General features: G+C 38.7%; 2 protein-coding genes across 7 annotated transcripts in view; one reads left to right on the top strand and one right to left on the bottom strand.

The window, feature by feature from the left end:
* Positions 1-21,366, bottom strand: part of MED12L (mediator complex subunit 12L) — a 319,084-nt gene that overhangs the window by 123,840 nt on the left and 173,878 nt on the right. The window lies entirely within an intron of this gene.
* On the top strand, positions 186-6,546 carry GPR87 (G protein-coupled receptor 87). The gene has a single exon (XM_032408449.1). The coding sequence runs from the start codon at positions 4,675-4,677 to the stop codon at positions 5,674-5,676; it is 1,002 nt and encodes a 333-aa protein (XP_032264340.1). The 5' UTR covers positions 186-4,674; the 3' UTR covers positions 5,677-6,546.

Raw genomic sequence — 21,366 nt, forward strand, 5'->3', positions numbered from 1 at the left:
GGAAGGAAGGAAGGAAGGAAGGAAGGAAGGAAGGAAGGAAGGAAGGAAGGAAGGAGAAAGAAAGAAAGAAAGAAAGAAAGAAAGAAAGAAAGAAAGAAAGAAAGAAAGAAAGAAAGAAAGAAAGAAAGAAAGAAAGAAAGAAAGAGAAAGAAAAAAAAGAAAAAGAAAGAAAGAAAAAGAAAGAAAGAAAGAAAGAAAGAAAGAAAGAAAGAAAGAAAGAGAAAGATCAAATTACTGTTTACATATTCCTTCCTAATTCCCGCCCCCCTGCTTTTTTTTGGCCCAGGACTCAAGCCAGGAATAACCTATGCCGAACCCTCCCCTCAGTCATCCCCGAGTATTTCCTGACACGTATTTTTGCTTACAGTCCATCACAACTAAAGAATGGGGCTCAACCTGACACTTGCAAAATTACCAGGTAAGCCATAGGAAAAAATGCACAGAAAAATCTTCCTTGATCAATAACTGTTATTTATACCTTATGACAACTTGGGGATTTTACCAGCTACTTAACCAATTAACATAATAAATCAGCATTTAGCCTGGCCTTTTGTTAAATATAAAACAGCAAACAGGTAGATCAGCATCACTGAGAGAAATTTAACTTGCTATTGCTTAATTCTAAGCTTTGTTTCACCTACAGACCATCTCAAAAGGGACAAGAAAGATTAAATTAACATTTGTGGAAGATTTTTATACCCAAACTAAAATACCTATTACTTTCCAGGGGTAATAGTGTAAAAACTAAGGTTCACTGAGGTTTCTCAGGAAGCCAAAGACCACATCTTCCTCCTCTCCTGGGTAACTATTTCAACAATGACCACACCAGTGTAGCTGTGCATGGTAGTGACACCCTGTAATCTGCATGACCCATGTGTTTCATTCCTACCAGGCAGGTAGAGCAATGACATATTGTTGATACTTTCACATTTTGTGCCAAAGAGGGACACGCCCCAATGAGCAATAATGCAGCTGCACCAAAAGCAAAAGGACCAAGATACTTCACCACTCTATCATTTGTAATGTGGCTGCAATTGAGACAAATTGTAATTAATGACTTAAGTTACAGAGTGAACATCTACAAAAGTACTAGAGACTGTCCTGGAAATAATGTTTGCAGAGAATTTACCTCTTGGGAGATCTAGCAAAATGGCTACTGTTTATTTCCTTTTACAAGGTTACGAAGCGACTAAACCAGCACGGTCCAATAGGACTTTCTGCAATGACACCAATGCCCTTTATCTGCCCTGCCCAGTACAGTAGTCATATGTGGTTAATGCTATGTATTAATACAAAGCCCATGCATTTCTCCAACACATCAGCACAGCAGTCCATCCCACACCCTCAACACCCGTACTACAATACCTTTCTCACACACAGGCTGGTACCAAATGTTAATTTACTATAGAACTAGAGTTCTTAGGTCATTGCCTTTGTTGATCTAATTTAAAAGGAGTTGGTGGAGGAAGAGCAGGAGAGAAATCTTCACCCTCAATTATCACTCTGTATCAAGCTCTGAGCTAAATAATTCAGGTAATAATGTCCTAGTAAACAAGGAGTGTGTGAGAAAATAGCCTTTACACTGTAAAAACACCTTCTAATTTTTCTTAATTGAATCACCAAGCTACCTGTCATTAAAAGCCTTCCCTAACTTTGCCAAGTTGTTTTTTTTTTTTATTGACAGTGAAGAACAACATGATAAAACGGCCTGGGTGAAGAGAGCCGCATACTTTTAAGGGTCATTGTTCCTGAGCAGGAATACTGGCCACAGAAATGCTTCTGAGCACACCCACTAGCTTTGGAAAAAAAATGGGGCAATGACACAGAAGAGAATAATAGAAGAATATAACATAGACTTGATTCTTTAAAAAATCAATTAGAGAAAATTCTCTGTATGAAGTTTGGAGCCTTCCAGAGCAACTCACAGATGGTTCTTCCTGCTTACAAACAATTTTTTCCCTCTCTTCTACCATATTATTTCATAAAATAACCCATAACAAGTTTAACCACTAATTTGCTTAAGCTGCATTATAAATGTGAAATTTGTGAATGAATAAATAACCAAGCCCAGGCTTATCATACTAAATTAAAAAGTCCTGTATTCCAAAATGTTAATCCTATACATAAACTAAGGAAGCAAATACTATGAGGTGACATAATCAACAAGCTGAATACCAGATTCGCAAAACCACAGTAACCACTGTGGAATAAGGCCACTCATGCTTGATACTTGCCATTTATGAGACAGAGTATTCGTGAAGTATAATTTTTGACATTCTGATTTAAGACTCCATCTATAATAATCGTAATTGATCAGTAAATCATCATTTAATAAGAGTGCTTCTTCATACAATTCAAACTTTAAAATATAATGACACACTGAGCAGACACACAATCCTTAACCAACCCTGGGAAGTATGGGTCTTTCCATTCCACAGTGGATATGCACAGGAGATCCAGCGAGGCCACACTAGGGGTGAAATACTCCATGGCAAGCATGCTACCGTTTCCAAACCATTCTATTTCTACTTATAATGGCTTCGAAAACCATTCGTAATTGTTGTAAAGTACAGCCATCGTATCAGGATATGATGTGGCTGCCCCTTTTCAGTCTGTGTCCCTTGGCTGGACCACTTATCCTGATTAAAACTTACTTGTCCTCTCTCCATTTCCCACAGGGTTCTATTCTGGGTTAGATGAAAGTGTCCGCTAATAGTTTAATTGAAGAAATTAATTTAAGTACTTTCTTAACCCAGGTGAAACTGCACATCTTAGAAAGCTTCTAATAACATAGATGCTGATGGGGATCTTGTGGGGCAGAAGCAGCCAATTTTCCAACACTTCATTAAGTTAAAATAGGCTTAAATGATACTGTTCAAGACAATATTTGAAACTGGCAAGGATAATATAAATGGCAGCTGAATCAGGCATTTAAAACTTATAAAGCTTAATAATACTATGGGTCTCATCCTAACAGGCTAGTCCAGGTATAAATTACTAGCCTGTGTAAGATATTTCAGCCAGGAAAACCAGTTTTTAAAAAACACTTGTAGCAGGGAATAAAAGGGAAAGAATTAGAAAGAGTACAAGGTTACTCAGGAAGAGCCTACACTTAAATTTTAGGCAGCAATTTAAGAACCTGTTTTTGGATTATAATCATCAAAGTATCTTCCCTGTTTTATTTCTTCAAAGAAGGCAACCAAAATATATAATACAGTGCCTGTTATATAGGGAAATGAGGGCAAAATTAATATTGTTACCTCTAAAACAATATTGTTCCAAAACATAACTGTCATTATAGTAAACATGATTAATTAGTGAGAAGTAAAAATTCAGTAATGACCTTCTTTCTAAACTTACATCCCAAAAAGTTCATTTGAAAATAGTGTTAGTCCAGGTTTAAAAGAAAAAAAAAAAGAGGCAGGTGACAAAATATAACTGGATGGCCAAGAGATTTATTATTGGGGGATAGGCTTGCAAGGGATTGCAGACTGAAATGCAAGTCCTACCCCTATGCAAGAGAGGGGAGCAAGGAGGTTGAGTAGGAAGGTTCACACTACAGCACAGCATGAAGAAAGTTTTCACCAGACTGACAAGTCTTCCGGCCAAAGTCATTTGTCAGAGGAAACTCTTCTGTACCTGGAAAAGTCTTGTCTTAGTATCCTTCCTGTGCTCAGTTACTGACTTGGAGCAGCCTGTGGGAAGCGTCCATCAGCAAGAAAATGGTGGTGGACTCAGCCCTAAGCTACAGCTGTCCGTCGATTTCGCTCCCCTCAGTAGGAGATGCACAAGACCCATTCGCATGGTTGCCACATAAACAAGAGGCTTACACACCATGTTCCTGATTATGTGATAGAGTGGTATGGCATAGGCCTTTAACAATATAAACTAAAAATTCCAAAAAAAAAAAAAAGAAAGTAAAAGGTTTAAAATTTTTATCTAAGTGCAATAGGTATAATGTAGCCTTGTAAATAAAAATAGGCATCAACCTAGAACTATATTAAACAAGTTGTCCTCCATTATAATAAACTTATCTATTAACAACTACCTATTTTTGTTTCTATTCCTAACAATGGTCCCTAAAGGCTCTTACATTTTGCCATGGGCAAAAACCTCAAAATCACCCAGGAGTTTTACTCTTTCTCAATTACTGATGATTAAACAGCTTAAAACTGAGAGAGATTTTAAAAAGATATTTCAGAGAGTGTGCCAAAGACAACCCTAGCCAGTGCCAGCCCTTTTATTTTCATTATAGGAAAATCCAATTTTCTGCCCCCAGATTTTACTGTTTCTATTTGTAATGATATCAAACACTAAATTAAAAATCAGGATAATTGTCATTGGTATATTAATCTTCATTTTCAAAAGACTGGCATAAAGAACCAGAAATACCACATTTTACACTCAAGGTACCTCGGTGTATATGTGTCTGGGGGAAGGGGATGAGGACTTGGGAGAGAGGCCACCAATACTTTGGCCACTCAAAACATTAAAAATGCACTACAGTAACTATCTAAATTGCTAAGACATTTTTTAATTTGCCCAAAACAGCAGTCGCCTATTAAGGGAGACTAGCAGTCTGTGCAGCACACATGTGAAGCTCTGACATGATGTCTCCCCACTTCTCCTACAGATAATGAGCTGCCCAGCCAAGGGAGTCACGCTCCAAGTAACATGAGCTATGGACCCGGGAAGAACACAACTGTTAACAACGAATTTGACACTATCGTCTTGCCTGTGCTTTACCTCATTATATTTGTGGCAAGCATCTTGCTGAATGGTCTAGCTGTGTGGATCTTCTTCCACATTAGGAATAAAACCAGCTTCATATTTTATCTCAAAAACATAGTGGTTGCTGACCTCATAATGACGCTAACATTTCCATTTCGAATAGTGCATGATGCAGGATTTGGACCTTGGTACTTCAAGTTTATCCTCTGCAGATACACTTCAGTTTTATTTTATGCAAACATGTATACTTCCATCGTATTTCTTGGGCTCATAAGCATCGATCGCTATCTGAAGGTGGTAAAGCCATTTGGGGACTCTCGCATGTACAGCATAACTTTCACGAAGGTCTTATCTATTTGTGTTTGGGTGATCATGGCTGTTCTGTCCTTGCCAAACATCATTCTAACAAATGGCCAACTAACCAAGGAAAATATTCATGACTGCATGAAACTTAAAAGTCCCTTGGGAGTCAAATGGCATGAAGCCATCATTTACGTCAACAGCTGCTTGTTCGTGGCTGTGCTGGTGATCCTGATTGGATGTTACATAGCCATATCCAGGTACATCCATAAATCCAGCAGGCAATTTATAAGCCAGTCAAGCCGAAAGCGGAAACATAACCAGAGCATTCGGGTGGTTGTGGCAGTGTTCTTCACCTGCTTTCTACCCTATCACTTGTGCAGAATTCCTTTCACTTTCAGTCACTTAGACAGACATTTAGATGAATCTGCACACAAAATTCTGTATTACTGCAAAGAAATGACACTTTTCTTATCTGCGTGCAATGTGTGCCTGGATCCAATAATTTACTTTTTCATGTGTAGGTCATTCTCAAGAAGGCTATTCAAGAAATCAAATATCAGAACCAGGAGCGAAAGCATCAGGTCACTGCAAAGTGTCAGAAGATCGGAAGTCCGCATATATTATGATTACACAGATGTATAGGAGTTAAAGGCCACGAAGCCTCCTAATTTGTTTAAGTCAAAGTGTATAGAATGTAAATAAATGTTTCTTTTGATTATCCTCGCGTCAGCCTATCAAAATATGGGTAAAAGAGAACAAAAATGGTATGAAAGTTGGGGATAATTTGGAACTAAGAGAAACAACATGAAGGCATGCCCCAAAAGTGAGGTAAGAGAGAGGTGGAGGGTAGCCGAGTGGCAGGGTCATGACTCGGGTGTCAGGCGCAGACTGCAGAGGCAGAGAACACCAGGGCGACCCCAGCTCCCTGCAGCCATCTGCCAGGAAATGCTGCTTTGGAGCCATGTTGGAGAGAAGAGAAAGGAGAGAGAAACTAACTATGTAGCTATAAGGTTTAAGATGTGGGCTCATTTATTTCTGATATAACTGGGTACATATTAATTACTAGGCCTTCTGTCATTCCATCTGTGAATATGTACGACCTTTAACCATCATCCCTTCACCGTATTTACCAACGTCTACGCACATTAGAAAAGATTTCTAGTGTGCGGTACGAGGTAGCAGGAAGAAGATTCGACTATATTTTTTGAGCAATGTGTTTCAAAGATTAAATTCAATTAACTGATTTTAAAAACCCAGGCTATTTCAGAGAGGAAAAGTGTGACTATTAGGACAAGTGGATCTTGGATAATACACTATGTTTGCCATTATTATATTGCTATGCTGCTAAATCCTCATGATGCAAGGGTAGAGAAGAGAACATGGAGGCTTAGTTAATAATCAAATATATGTTGCTTGTCAAAAACTCATTTAATAGTCTTTATTTTAGAAAACCTGGGGTGCCTGGGTGGCTCAGTTGATTAAGCTCAGGTCTTGATCTCAGCATTGTGAGTTCAAGCCCCATGTTGGACTCCACGCTGGGTGTGGAGCCTATTTAAAGAAATTAAAAGGAAAAGAAAAACTATTAGCAAAATAGTCTTTCCTTTAAGCTATTATCTACCTTTAATAGTGTTCTCATTAGTTTAAAAATATTACCTTAAGTTGGAAGGATAGAGTGCGAAAGATTAAGTTAAAAAAGCACAAGGGTAATGTTTTAAATCTTAGAAGATTTTCTTCTTCAAGATAAACCCTTGAGCTTTCATTCTTTTCAAATGCATCCACTGCTTGAGTACTAGGTGCCTGATTTGTTCCTCACACTGTATGAGGAGCTGGGCAAGCATTAAAGCAGGAGAACCAAAGGCAGGTTTGCCAATCGGCCAACAAAAAGAGGACAGTGTGGTTACTAGAGACAAAGCACACACATGCATAACACAGTGCAATACTTTATTAAACTCTTGTAAACTATCTGCATAATTCTAAAAGCTAAACTGAACAGAAATAAGGGCATGAGAATAACGTAGCCCGACAATGACTACCATCATATAGTGCACGAACAGAATTTGGGCACTCCTAAATTCCTAGTAGGTGAGTCAGGTTTGGCAGAAGGACTGGTAGCAAAGTGGTTAAAAGAATGATCTGAGGACCTCTACCGAAATTTCCATCTCTCCATTAAGATTCCAATTCCATAAATTCCAGGGGCACTCTAGTACATGAATTAATACACACCTCATTTGGTCACTTGCATTGCCAAACCCCCATTGTGTACCACTAGCTAGATTAAGATTAACTATGTTTTAGATGAGCTAATGTGAAAAGGCATTTTGAAAGGTTAATTCCTTCCTCAATTCTCCCCATAATGCCCAAGATGAGTTACAGCTACACTATATAAAAAGAAGAACCAACAGTGTGGCTGGGAAAATATTCTCGGAATAATATGTCTTATCCTCTCCATTCCCTATTTCTCTCTACTATGTCACAGCTCCCAGTCAAAAATCTCAAAATGATACTACCCACTTCACTGTGTAGGTATATGCTGTTAAATGCATAGTCACCATAGAACCCTCCAAAAAACTAAGAACGTACCATCTTTAATAGCATCAAATGGCTCCACTTAGCACTCCAGAATTAACAAACACTTCTCCACCTTAGACCTCATTTAATCCTCTAAATTCAGGCCTCAATTCTAATAGGACTTTAAAGTATTTTCAATCCCATTTTAATGTTTCTAAAATTAGACTGATGTATAGTTAGCTAGTGGGCACATTTAATGTGATGGTGGTTTTATTCTCTAAAATGATATTAGTAAATCAATGGAACATCTTAACACACTGGATTAGGGAAATAAACTGGAAGAGAGCATTATCCCAATTTCTTAAAAAGTTATGTTACAAAAAAAAAAAGTCATGTTACAAAAAAAAACATCAAAATCATAATGTTTATATTTTACACCAATCCCCACATTGTAGTCACAAAAAATACTTCTGCAGGACAACCAAGAATGAATCACCTACATTAGTAAGATAAATATCTATAGGAATAATACTAAATATTGTGCTAGTATCAGAAGTTAATACAAAATATGATATTAATATTGAAGAAAAACAAGAATTCTCTTTTGGCTATTTTTAAAAATTAATTGATAATCTGGGGGCACAAAATAGCTCAGTTGGTTGAGTGTCTGAACTCGAGATTTCAGTTCAGGTCATGATCTCATGGGTGGTGAGACTGAGCCCCATGCTGGGCTCCACTCTCAACGGGGAGTCTTCTTGAGATTCTCTCTCTCCCTCTGCCCTTCCCCACAATCGCATGTTCCCTCTCCTCTCTCGCTCTCTCTCTCTTGCTAATAAATTTTTAAAAATTTATTGATAATCTGAAAATAAGTTGAAATCTAAAATTTCTTACATAAACTTTCTGGATTATATTCAGTATTTCAGGATCCTCTCATACAGCAATAAATAACATAGTTATTCTTCCTTTTATGCAGATAAACATATTCAAAGAATTTTTGAAAAGAAATTTTTCTATTTTTCCTAAAACTTAAATTCAAAGAAACTGATCTTGTAGAAAATCTTCTGGTGTGTGCTTTACTACTCTGTTATATTCATTATACCATTTACACCACTCTATTCTCATTTCCATACAGTATACCAGTATTTTGTTTCTCAATGAAAGCATCAAGGGAATAGTCACTATAAATTTATATTAAATAGCTAAGGCAAAATTGTGTTTGTGCATGTGCACACATATATGTGCTAAAAAGAACACAGCCTAAACAGAAAGAAATTTATGATCACCATGAGGAAATCTGATCTACTAGGAAAAAATAAAGAAATGTGATATATTATGGAAAGAAAATAAGAAAACAAAGACAAAATAAAGTTTGGGGATCACTTAAATTTTATAAGACCTGCTTTTCCCCCAGACTAAACACCATTAATACAACAGCTAAGAAATTAATAAATCCTTACTAGGGACATACCATGTTAAAAAAAAAAATTGTGTGCAACAGGGTATTTAAAATAGTCTTTCAATTGAAAAGATGCTCAACATCACTCATCATCAGGGAAATGCAAATCAAAACTACAATGAGATCACCTCACACGTCAGAATGGCAAAAATCAAAAACACAAGAAACAACAAGTGTTGGTGAGGATGTGGAGAAAAAGGAACCCTCTTGCACTGTTGGTGGGAATACAAACTGGTGCAGCCACTGTGAAAAAGAGTACAGAGTTTCCTTAAAAAATTAAAAATAGAACTACCCTATGATCCAGAATTGTACTACTGAGTATTTACCCAAAAAATACAAAAGACTAATTCAAAGGGATACATGCACCCTTATGTTTATTGGCATTGTTTACCATAGCCAAATTATGGGAGCAGCCCAAGTGTCCATCAATAGATGGATAAAGAAGATGTGGTACATATACATGATGAAATATTAATCAGCCATTAAAAAGACTGAAATCTTGCCATTTGGAAAAAGATGGATGGAGCTAGAGTATAATACTAAGAGAAGTAAGTCAGAGAAAGACATACCATATGATCTCACTCATACGTGGAATTTAAGAAACAAAACAAATGAGCAAAGAGAAAAGAGAGAGAGAGAGCTAAACCAAAAAACAGACTTAACTCTAGAGAACAAACAGAGGGCTACCAGAGGGAAGGGAGGGTGGGGGGCGATTGTGGAGGAAATAAGGAATGGGGATTAAAGAGTACACTTTATCATGATGAAAAGTAAAAAAATATTTCAATATCCCGAAGTGAATTCTAAAAGCAAATATTTGTTAGGATCAAACATTTTCAAATTTCAGCATACTACAAGCATCTGGTAGATGCAGAATTATTTAACATACCCCCTAGCCCTCTATCACCATCTAGTGGTAAAGTTCATGAAACAGCTGAAGAAAACCTGTGTCCTACATAGAGCATGTACCTGGCTTAGCCCTTCCCTACAGTCTTCCTTCAGTCATCTTCAGTGCTACGTATACACACACACACACACACAAAGTCCTGGAGCTGCCTAGAAAAATGTACAATGGAAATGTTTGAAAAGAGTAATTAAGACCTTCAGGAAGTTATCTTACAGTTGTAAAAAGGACAAAAGCTAAACAGGCTAGGGGCGCCTGGGTGGCTCAGTCGTTAAGCATCTGCCTTCGGCTCAGGTCATGATCCCAGGGTCCTGGGATCGAGCCCCGCATCGGGCTCCCTGCTCAGCGGGAAGCCTGCTTCTCCCTCTCCCACTCCCCCTGCTTCTCCCTCTCCCACTCCCCCTGTTCCCTCTCTCGCTGTGTCTCTCTCTGTCAAATAAATAAATAAAATCTTAAAAAAAAAAAAAAGCTGAACAGGCTAAAATACACAGGATTTCATGGGGAAAACATTACAAATATTGATTATTCTTTCCTAATTGACATGCAGCAAAATTTTTTTTTTAAAAGATTTTATTTATTTATTTGAGAGAGAAAGCACGAGCAGGGGGAGGGGCAGGGGGAGAAGCAGGCTCCCCGCCGAGCAGGGAGCCCAATGCGGAACTCGATCCCAGGACCCTGGGATCATGACCCGAGCTGAAGGCAGACGCTTAACGGCTGAGCCACCCAGGCGCCCCTGACATGCAGCAAAATTTTTAATTAAACATAATTTATCTGTAGTTTCAAAAGTACAAAAAATCATATTAGAGTTGAAGAGGAAAAGAAACAAGTCAGTCTTAAAATTTTTAATTTATTAAGAAACTCTGGGTATTCAAACGGCAACTTATGTTCTGAATGTTAAGTTTCTCTTATAAAGCATGATGATGAGATAAAAAATCATATGAAATGACAACAGTGGTATAACGCAGCTGTTAAGAGCACAAACTCTTTTTTTCTTCTCATTTGAAAACTCAAGATATGGACTTAAATTGGAAATTCCTTTATTTCAAACAGTTTCATAGGCAAACATTCTTAATATAAGTAAAGCGGCCAATTTCTCTTTGAATAATGGAGAATACCCAGTGGTTGCAGTCTGGCCAGTCTCCACAGCATCTCTCAGAAATGAGCCCCGTGTCTTATCAAATCAGCCTAACTTAACGAGTAAGGGTCCAAAATAGTCACCAGATTTCCCAGAACTTCCAGTTCTATGTCTTGGTTTAGATGTTATAAACAAGACTTTCCAACAACACTCTGGACTTGTTTACTTATACACATATGCAGACAAACACATAGCACGTGTAACTAGAGCTAATAGACTTAGTATAATGAATTTGACTCAGGCCCTTAACCTGTGATGGTTTTCCAAAACCACATTCAGTGCTTAAGATTGTTACTACTAGCCTAACCCAAAAGATATTCAATAACATTGAAAGCACCTGTCAATTACCAACAATAAATACCTCTAAGTGTTTCTCAAAAAGCCTAAACCATATCATATGTGTCTTTAAATTTTTACATGTTGTTTTATGCAGCCAGAGAAATACCACCATTAAACACAATGGAAGAATGAATAAATATAAGGAAACATATCAGGCTGAACATTTACATTATATAAATTTGAAATATAAAATTTGAAACAGAGCTTCTAAACCTCATCAAACCTAATATATTGTTTCTGTGAATATGATTCAACATATTTTTAGTACATGGACATAGAAGCCATAGGTGATATGATCTATGTACACAGTTGTAAACACACACACACAGACCTCACACTGCATGGTAGTGTGGGGCCATAAAAATAACTGTGCAAAACTGAAACTGTGCAAAGCAATTTTAACAATCAATAGAAAAAAATCAGAATTGTTTTACATACAACCTTTAAAAAAATGTGTCAAAACATTAAAAATGTTCTTATTGTTGGTTATAAATATATAGGGAAATGATAATACTAGTAAATTTAAAACATTGGAAATATTGAGAAATTAAAGTGTTTTATTTCTTGGTAAAAAAAAAAAACTTTTAAGAGTAGTGCTTGCCCTCTCACTATGTAATTTACAATATGGAGTAAACATCTTTGTCTATGCCTTGTCACCTTCCTTTCTAGGTGTGAATGGCTTCCAACATTTTATCCCTTGAGCTTTTAAAAGTATGAATTATAGGTAACCCTGCTTTTTTGAAAGTTTCCATTACAGCACTTCACTTTTATGAAAGACCTCCATTAGTACTTATTCTTGCTTACCAAGGGAAATCCAAAGAGGATTTTCGCTTTTACAAAAAAAGGTGAAAAGCAAAAAGAGCAGTCAGAGTTCCTTTTGCATCAAGCCGTTACAGAGGCAGCAAACCCTGAGCAGTGAGCATGGTCCCACCAAGCTCCTTCCCCAGGAATTACAGTCAGCATCTCAGCATCAAGCCATGCTGGTTCTGAACCATGTCTGTGAGCACCTGTGCTTTATCTCAATTGATTTTGTGCATTCCTTAGCAGAATGTATCCTGAAGTATAAGAAAAGCCTCAAGAGATGTTATTTTTTGAGTCTGGTAATGCTCAAAAATTTTTCCACATAAATTAACAGTAACTGCTTCTTTGCTTTACATCATTTCGACTTCTGAAAGGAACACTCTGACTTTCAGATAGCGGGGGAAAGCTGTATTTCGGAGAGTTAGTTCCTTTCTGTGAACTTTCTTGCCAGCCTCACTTGCTCTGGGACATCTCATCCTTTACATCACAACCACTTTTTCACTGATGTCAGTTAAGATCACCTGCACTAAGTTCCTCTAGCTGCATCCGAGAGGCTCAAAATTCCCAGTCAGCTATATCTTCTAGAACTCATTTACATTTGATTTGAATTTCACGTCCTGCATTATCACTTTTCATTTCTTTGCTGCTCTTTCATCTGTGTTGGTCATCTCTCACTGCTGATTATTCATTTCTGTAGAATGTCATGAGGTTTATCTCAAGCAAACAAGGAGGCAACACAACAACACACTTTGCTGCCTGTGCATGAACTGAGGAAGAGAGATGCAGTTACCAATCACTGACAGACTTTGAAAGAAGCGACATGATTGGCCACTGATTGTGATGCACGTGTACTATTTATAGGAGAAACTGCAGATTGCAGAGCTAGCAGCCAAGTTTGTACTTTATGCAAGTACTCACAGCTAATATACTGTTGTAACTGCAATTTGAACAGTGTTACTGGGAAACTGGTATTACTTAACTACATCATGATAATTCAAATAAGTGTATGTCAGAACTGTAAAACCGACTGCCTGCTTGGGTGTATATGAATGTGTGACTATAATCATAACCCTAAGGAAAAATAGAAAAAAAATCATAATAAAATGATATGTAATTTAATACCAAATATCATTAGTTCATTCAACACAGATGCTTGCTTGCATCTGTATATATAATTATGTGAATTCAACAGCTATAAATGTTACTTGTGACCCAAATGCCACCTACATTATTACCATTGGTGATGTGGCTTTCTAAAATGATATATAATTCTTGAGCAGATTCCAAAAAAAATAGAGTATTGAGGCAGCATTTATATTCCTGGGTAAGTGAGAGGTATATATTAAAGCAGCCAAAGATGTTTATATGGAAAACAGACAAATTCTGGGCTCAGATCTTTTATAAACAGGTCTTTCACTCATGGGAAAGTTTAATGGGCTATTCCCACAAGAAGCATGGAGCAAATCTTCACTGTGCAAAAGACTGTCTCATACTTGGTAAGATATCAAGCATCTATGGCCCTTCCACCAAATACTGAGATAAAAACAACTCCAAATTTGACAAAGTGGCCCCCTATGTAGTACTGCCTACCCTGAGAACCCTGATCCAGCTTCCTGAAACATCAGTGCACAGAAAGAAGAATATGTCTAAGGGTTCAGTCAATATAAAAACCCAGGCCTCTAGATACCAATAAGGCCTACATAAATTTGGAAAGGATACAGTATTAATCATAAATTAAAAGGCAATCTTTCTTATTCTCATCTCTTCATAATAAAAAAACAGTAAAAAGAGTGATTCCTATGAAGTCTGCATGCAAGCTTCATTAGAGGCCTGCTTTGAAGTTGAAGGTGTTCTCTGCAAATACTATCTGAAAGACAGCTATATGTACCATTGATAGCCCAAAAATAACAGGTTAAAAATAGATCATGATAGGGGGCACCTGGGTGGCTCATTTAGTTACATATCTGACTCTTGATTTCAGCTCAGGTCATGATCTCAGGGTTGTGAGATCAAGCCCCGCACTGAGGATCCACGCTGGGTGTGGAGCCTGCTTATAAATTCTCTCTCTCTCCCTCTCTTTCTGCCATTCCCGCCTCCCCCTCTCATTAAAAAAAAAAAAAAAAAAAAAAAAAAAAGATATGTAATAATGATGATCAAAGCTTATAGAGTGCTTACCCAGTCACTGTCCCAAGCACTTTATATAAAATGTGTAGTACCCACACCAAGAAGTAGATATTATCTCCGTTTTACAGGTGAGGAAACTGAGGCACACCACCTAAAGGAATATGGCTGGGAAGTGAAGGGATGGTAGCTGTTTAGGAAGCCAGAGAGTCCATGCTGCTACCTGGACTGCATCACTTTCTCTCCCCACCTCAGGAAGGCTCCTTACCCCTTGAACTTGGTTAACAGCACCACCATCCACCCGCACCTGAACTGTAAATGTGAGTGAGTCATCTTATGCACCTCTCCTTCCCTTACTCCCATGAACAACCCTACACCCAATTCTGCCCATCTACCCTCAGACATGGACAGTCAGGCCTCTGTCCCGCCGGGCCCTGCACTCGGCTTAGCTCAGACCCCGAGGGAGGCTGTGTGGTCTCAGAGACAAGAAAGGACTTGGGAATAGGGCAGACCTAGATCCCAACTGTGTGCCATGCTGAGGGAAGAAAATAAATGAACTGCAGGACTTTAAACTAATGGCCCCACTGCTGGAGGCCTTGAGTTTTCTGCTCCTTCCCAGCCTCTCACATACCATCTTCTAGTACTTTTACCACTGAATAGTTATTTTCTAATGAAATAAAAACAGCAAACATTTCTTGGGTACTCCCAATGCACCAGGCACTGTTCTTAGTAGCTGACCTGAATCCACCCATTTCATCCCCTAGTCAAATCCCTGACGAAGCACTAGCTTTACCCCCATGTTAGAAATGAAGAGGGTCAGTAATGTTCCCAAGGTGACAGAGTTCACCAAGGCTGTTTCTGGAGTCTGGACTCTGCCAGTGTGACTCGAGAAGCTCAGGATTTAACGGTGGCTTGATACTGAAATGAAATACATCAAGCTATTACTGATAATAATTAGCAAGGCTTTCAGTAGTATGTTACTAAATGCAATTAACAGAAATAAACTACATCAACACTGCAAATAAGGCTGGGCTTTAAGTTGAGAAGTTCTCTCAACCAAAGCCTCAATAATTTCTCTAATAAACATGAAAGATAATACTATTAAGAGAACATTAAGGGAAGCCATCAACTATGCATATTTGATCATTTCATTCTCTTATAATTAAGATGAGCATATAACTCATCTTAATGTCAAAACCTGGAAACTTTTGAGAGTGAAAGTGTCACTTACTGATGTGGCACAACAGTGTGGGCAAATCAGGATATATGGCCCCTACACTCATGACACATAGGAAAACTCGTGTCTATATTAGGATTGTGCTACCAGTTGAACAAGCAGCTTAGGACAGAGAAAGAACTCAAGGAATCCAGCCATCTCATCCACAAGAAGCCCCACTGGGAAGCTTCTTCCACCCAGTTTACTTAACACAAATTGAACCCCTGGATGCTGAACTTGCAACTATTCAACAAAAAACCTCTAATGGATGCTTCCTGGGAGTGTGGGTGGTGGTTTCTAGGTTAGTATTCTTTGCTAACAGTTTTGTGTAATACCACAAGAAAGAACCCAGCCCATTTTGCTTCCTGAAGGAACACATTATCTAATTCTAGTCTAAATTCTTTCTATCCTCCACAGCAAAACCACCATGGAGCCTTCCTAGCACTATCAGCTACTAAGAGCAAAATTTATGATTGGTAGGATTTCAACAGATTTTCGAGACGGACGCTGCCTTCACCCTTCTGAGGCACAGGCTTCCATGAAGACAATAAACAAACAGGCTGGGCAGGAAGCAGAGCCACAAGAGGGCCCAGATGTGGGCTAACTTCCACAGCAGGACTAGCTAAACTCCACCTGCAGGAAGTCTGTGATGCTCCTGCAGAAAGGTTGAAGCCCCACCCTGTTCAAACCGAAAATAGGTTCCGAGTTAGCCTTCCGGTCATGATTAAGTCACACCACCATAACCACATGTCCTCATTCAACCGGCCTCATGATCCTTGAGGATGATAAAGCAGCAGCAAGAACGAAACAGAAATTTGCCCTCACTGATTCTTTCTTCTGATTATGCCACCTAGTTCATACAAAACAGCCTAAAGAATCACTGCTGTGCTCAAATTATTAACTAAGGAAATAAGCAGCTCTCTACAGCATTAATTGCCTAAAACCACAAAGAATCTCTCAGTCTGGCTGCCAAGGAAATTAAATCACTAGGGATAACCACACAACCCTCACACAATTCCCAAGTAGAAGCAAGTGTACTTAGCTAACATCAGCATGCTGGACAGAGAAGACTGATGCCACATAATTTCAGGTGTGGCCTGCTCTGGGTGAAAAATGGAAAAAAGAAACTGCATGTGATCACCCACAATACTTCCTCTGACTTCAGTTAACCTCAGTCAAATTCTCTGAAGACTGCCCACAAAACCTTCCCCTAAACTGGCTAGGACGAGCACCTCCCACACCCACCACAGCATGAACAAGTGGCATCTGTTTACCAGAACTCTGGGAAAGTTTATCTAATAGAAATGAAGTAATTCTCGAAATTCTTAAGCCTCATTCCTGCACAATGATTCCACTTTCAGTGATGTCTCAAGGCTCATTTTCTTAACTTGTTCTAACAATTTCCTAAAGAGCTGAGCAGGTAGAACACTAAATAAAATACACAGTCTTATAAATCCTCTCAATTACCTGACCTAGGATGAATCAATAAGCAGATCAGGGGTTCAGTAACCTACAGAAAAGGAGCTCAAAATGTGCAGATACAAGCAATTACACAATGCCTCTGGGAGACTATTATTTATAAATATTCACAGTCCTTGTTTATAGATTATATCATCTCACTTATTTTTACCTACAGGATCAGAGCATCCTGTAGGGGATATTCTCTGCTTCCCCACATTTTAGTAACATAAATTCACTCAACATACACTTCTGAGTGCCAATTACAGTAGGGGGCACTGGGGATACCAAAACAAACCAAAGACAGCCAGTACTCATTCTAGCCTGACAGGTTATAAAAACACAGACCACCTGGGATGAATACTAATACCACCAAGGTATCAGGAACACTTCCAGAGACAGTGACAGTTGAGGCAAGTCTTTGGGAGTAGTATGATGACTATGAGAAATGGTGCTCTGCAGAGATGCAGAGATCGAAAAGAAAATGCCCTCTTCTACTTCCCCATTATCTTTCCTAGAAACTATACAGAGAAGAGGAAATATATGCACTAAAGTTTTTGTTAACAGTTAAAGTTCTCAATTCTTTGCTAATAACATCAACTGAAATTCATTCCTCTTGATTCTTAAGATTAAACACAATCTAATACTAGCAACACAGAAAATCTGTTTGAGGACTTCAACTAATTGGGATAAGGTATTCAACACATGACTCAACATTAGTGCCTACCCCAAAGTGAGGTTTTGTACAGTGTCTACAAAATATGTAAATATTGTGTATATCAATGCACGTTATAAACTCACTTCTGTCATCTTACCAGAAGGTGGACATATTGTACCAAAAATTTGTTTCTCCACTGTAATTCTCAAAGATAAATACACAAATACCAATGAATTCCTGTGCCTGTCACTCATTTCGAGGGGTTAAAAAAATAAAAGCATTGTTTTAAAATAAAGCTAAGTATGTTTTAATAGCATAATTCCTATCACTCCACTACTCTCAATCAATGCACGGGTCTTGGCAGGATTTAATACTTCACATAGAGAAACACAAAAAGGTATGCCTGCACTCAGGTTTCCTTTTTTTTTTTTTTTTTTTAAGATTTTATTTATTTATTTGACAGAGAGAGATGCAGCGAGAGAGGGAACACAAGCAGGGGGAGTGGGAGACGGAGAAGCAGGCTTCCCGCTGAGCAGGGAGCCCTATGCAGGGCTCGATCCCAGGACCCTGGGATCATGACCTGAGCTGAAGGCAGACGCTTAACAACTGAGCCACCCAGGGGCCCCTGTACTCAGGTTTCCTGACAGATTATACTTTTTAAAAAACATCATCAATTATTTTACTACAAAGCACAAAAAAATTCAGGGCATCCTCAATTAGGAACTCCTCAGCAGAACAGTTAGGATCCTCCACATTATGCCCCACACCACCCTGGCTGACTTTCCAACCATCCGCACAGTTTTTTTAATCCCAGATTGAATTTCACCCCATTCTGTAAATAAAAGAGCCATTTAGTAAGAACCAAAGACCATCTCCTTCCTGACTCTTTTAGAGAGCCACTTCCAAACTCACCTCCTTTAAATATCTCTGTAAATTCATATAATGTTCATATTGGGCCTTGTACTAAAAATCCTCTGTCATTCTTATCTCAATATATTCCTCAATGTCCAGTAGAATCCTGCATGTAGTCACACCCCCCCCAAACCCACACACAATCATAAATCACTTGCCAGCAAAAACTTTTAACTTTTTTTTTTAATGATGTAAACCCAGTAAATGGCTGCTATGGTTAAAATAAATTCACTGAAAATGTTCCTAACTATCTAAAGGCCCATCAATAGGGACTGATTAAATAAGTTATGGAATACTACAGAACTGTGAAAAAAGAATAAAGAATTTCTATACCAGGCTACCAGGAATAAGTCCCCAAGACAGCAAGTCAAGAAAAAGCAAAGTACACTAGTGTGTCTTTCCACCCAATGACGCAAATGAGGAAAATCTGAGATAAAACTATAGCAATAATGTCGTTTTTGTACTACTTAAAAAATTTAGGGGTAAGGAACAAAGTAGGACAATTATAGAACCAAGAAGTAAGAAAGTCAGCTTTTAAGGGCAGTTTACAACAGGCTGGATGGAAACCGACTGGAAACAATAACAGACATATTTAGGGATTACGTGTGTTAAACCCGCTCTATTTGTAGTACAAATACACAAGGGATGTTTATATATAACCAGTCTCAGCACTGACAAGTCAGAGTCCAGCCTGGAAGCAGTGCTGAAGAAAGGAAATGTATGTGTGCCTGTGAGCACGTGGGATGGGTGGAGGTGCCGTCATCTCTGGGGTATTTGGAAGGTTCTGAGAAAAAGATTAGTCAGGATGAAGTCCTACAGTACTTTAATCTTAGGGTTCCACAAAAGTAAATGGGAAGGGGTTGCAGGAACATAGAATTATGCAGCATAAGACAAAATAGCACAGAAGAAAACATTATTTTATCTTGTTTTATTACAAATTTGAGACAGCGCACATGCACATACACACACACACACACACACACACACACACACACAGGAATGGTGAAGGAAGGGGCAGGGGAAGAGAGAGAATCTCAAGCAGACTCCATGCTGAGTTCAGAGCCTGTCATGGGGCTCGATCCCATGATCCTGAGATCATGACCTCAGCCAAAACCAAAAGTTGGAGGCTCAACTGACTGAGCCACCCAGGCATCCCTCATTTCTTTTTTTGATAGTAAGTCCTGAAAGCAGGGAACATGACTTCCACCTATTTATTATTTACTATTATTAATATGATTATTTTACTATTAATTTTATATTGAGTCTGGTATCTACTGTTGAGTAAAGCTTATGTGTGTTGCTAAACATAACAAAATATTTAATTTTAAAAATACATGAAAATCTGATCAATAGTTTGTCAGGATAAAATGTTTTTGCAAACATTAATAAGACATTTATTTCCAATTGCAAGAGAGAAAAATGTGTACAAGATAATCTTCACATTAAAAAAAAAAAAAGATAATCTTCATATTTAAGCATATCTACAAAATGCCCAGCATATACCTCAAAGAAATACAAAATGGTGACAGGGCCAATTTGCAATCCTGCATTGAAATACATCTGAGTCACCCACAAATATGCCTGTGTTTCCCATAAGCTCCACACACCAGGACAGCTGAGGCCAGTGTTCAAAACATGGGTGACACAGTGAGGGGCACAAAAAAAGGGAAGACTCCATTCCTAAGACTTTTCTGCTAAGAAGTGGGAGTAATGGCAGACAGTATAAGAACAGATTTACATCATTCATTTGAATCCAGTGGGGGAAAAAACTGACGAGAGAATTGATCTAAAATATAAAACTAAAGGCCTCAGGAGAAGTCAAACATCATTGTTTTTGTTGCATAAGTGCCTTTCAATCCTCTTCCTTCCTCCTTGGGTTTCACCTAATCTTTGGCTGCTCTAGTCTTACTCTCTCACTAGGTGTCTGAATTCTCTCATAATTACCACCACCCTACTGGTACTCTGATCATTAAATTTCTGCTCTCAAGCCACATGTCTGCATGGGTGTCCAAAGCTAGAGCAGCAACTGATGAGGCACCCTGGCAGCTGGAGTGAGCTAAACAGACAAAAAGGGCTGGGAGGTAGGGCATCTGCCCAGAAGATGAAAGTTCCTCCAAATGTTATAAAATCAGAGGCTCCAAAACAGGAAGGCAGGGATGCTCACACATGGCCACGTTTCAGAATTACCTGAACACATCTGGAAATATAGATTTCCTGGGGCACCTGGGTGGCTCAGTTGGTTAAGCGTTTTGGCTCAGATCATGATTTCAGGGTCATTGGATGGAGCCCCACATAGTGTTGGGTTAAGTCGGTTAAGGTTTCGGCTCAGATCATGATTTCAGGGTCATTGGATGGAGCCTCACATAGTGTTGGGCTCCCCAGTGAGCAGGGGGTCTGCCTGAGATTCCCTCTCCCTCTAAGCACACCTCCCCCAACCCCATTAAAAAAAAAAAAAAAAAAAAAAAAGATTCCTGAGCCAAAAACACAAGGATTCAGATTAGGTTCCTTTGAAGCAGGGTCTTGGAATTTGCATTTTTGAAGCTCCCCAGGTGATGTTGATGGCCAGTCAGATATATAAATAAGGATTTCAAAAGCGTCAGTACTGCTCAGAGTTCCTAGGGAAGCAGAGGGCAGAGAGGACCATCCAGAGGCCTAGGGGGAAGAAGTAGCAGCTCCAGGTGTCTCCTTTCAAAGTCTCTCAAGCAGGGAAAGACGAATCACAAGACCTGGCCTAACCACCCTGTCAGTAAGGTCCTATGGCCAAAAACTCTAAGAAGGCAGATAATCTATCTTGAGGCATGCAGTCTTAAGAACACAAGATGAACAG

This window comes from Phoca vitulina, unplaced genomic scaffold, assembly GCF_004348235.1.
Source record: "Phoca vitulina isolate PV1807 unplaced genomic scaffold, GSC_HSeal_1.0 scaffold10, whole genome shotgun sequence".
Taxonomy (NCBI): Eukaryota; Metazoa; Chordata; class Mammalia; order Carnivora; family Phocidae; genus Phoca; species Phoca vitulina.

Excerpts from the sequence above, each read along its gene's own strand:
- GPR87 (XM_032408449.1), top strand. The coding sequence starts at position 4,675 with ATGAGCTATGGACCCGGGAAGAACACAACTGTTAACAACGAATTTGAC.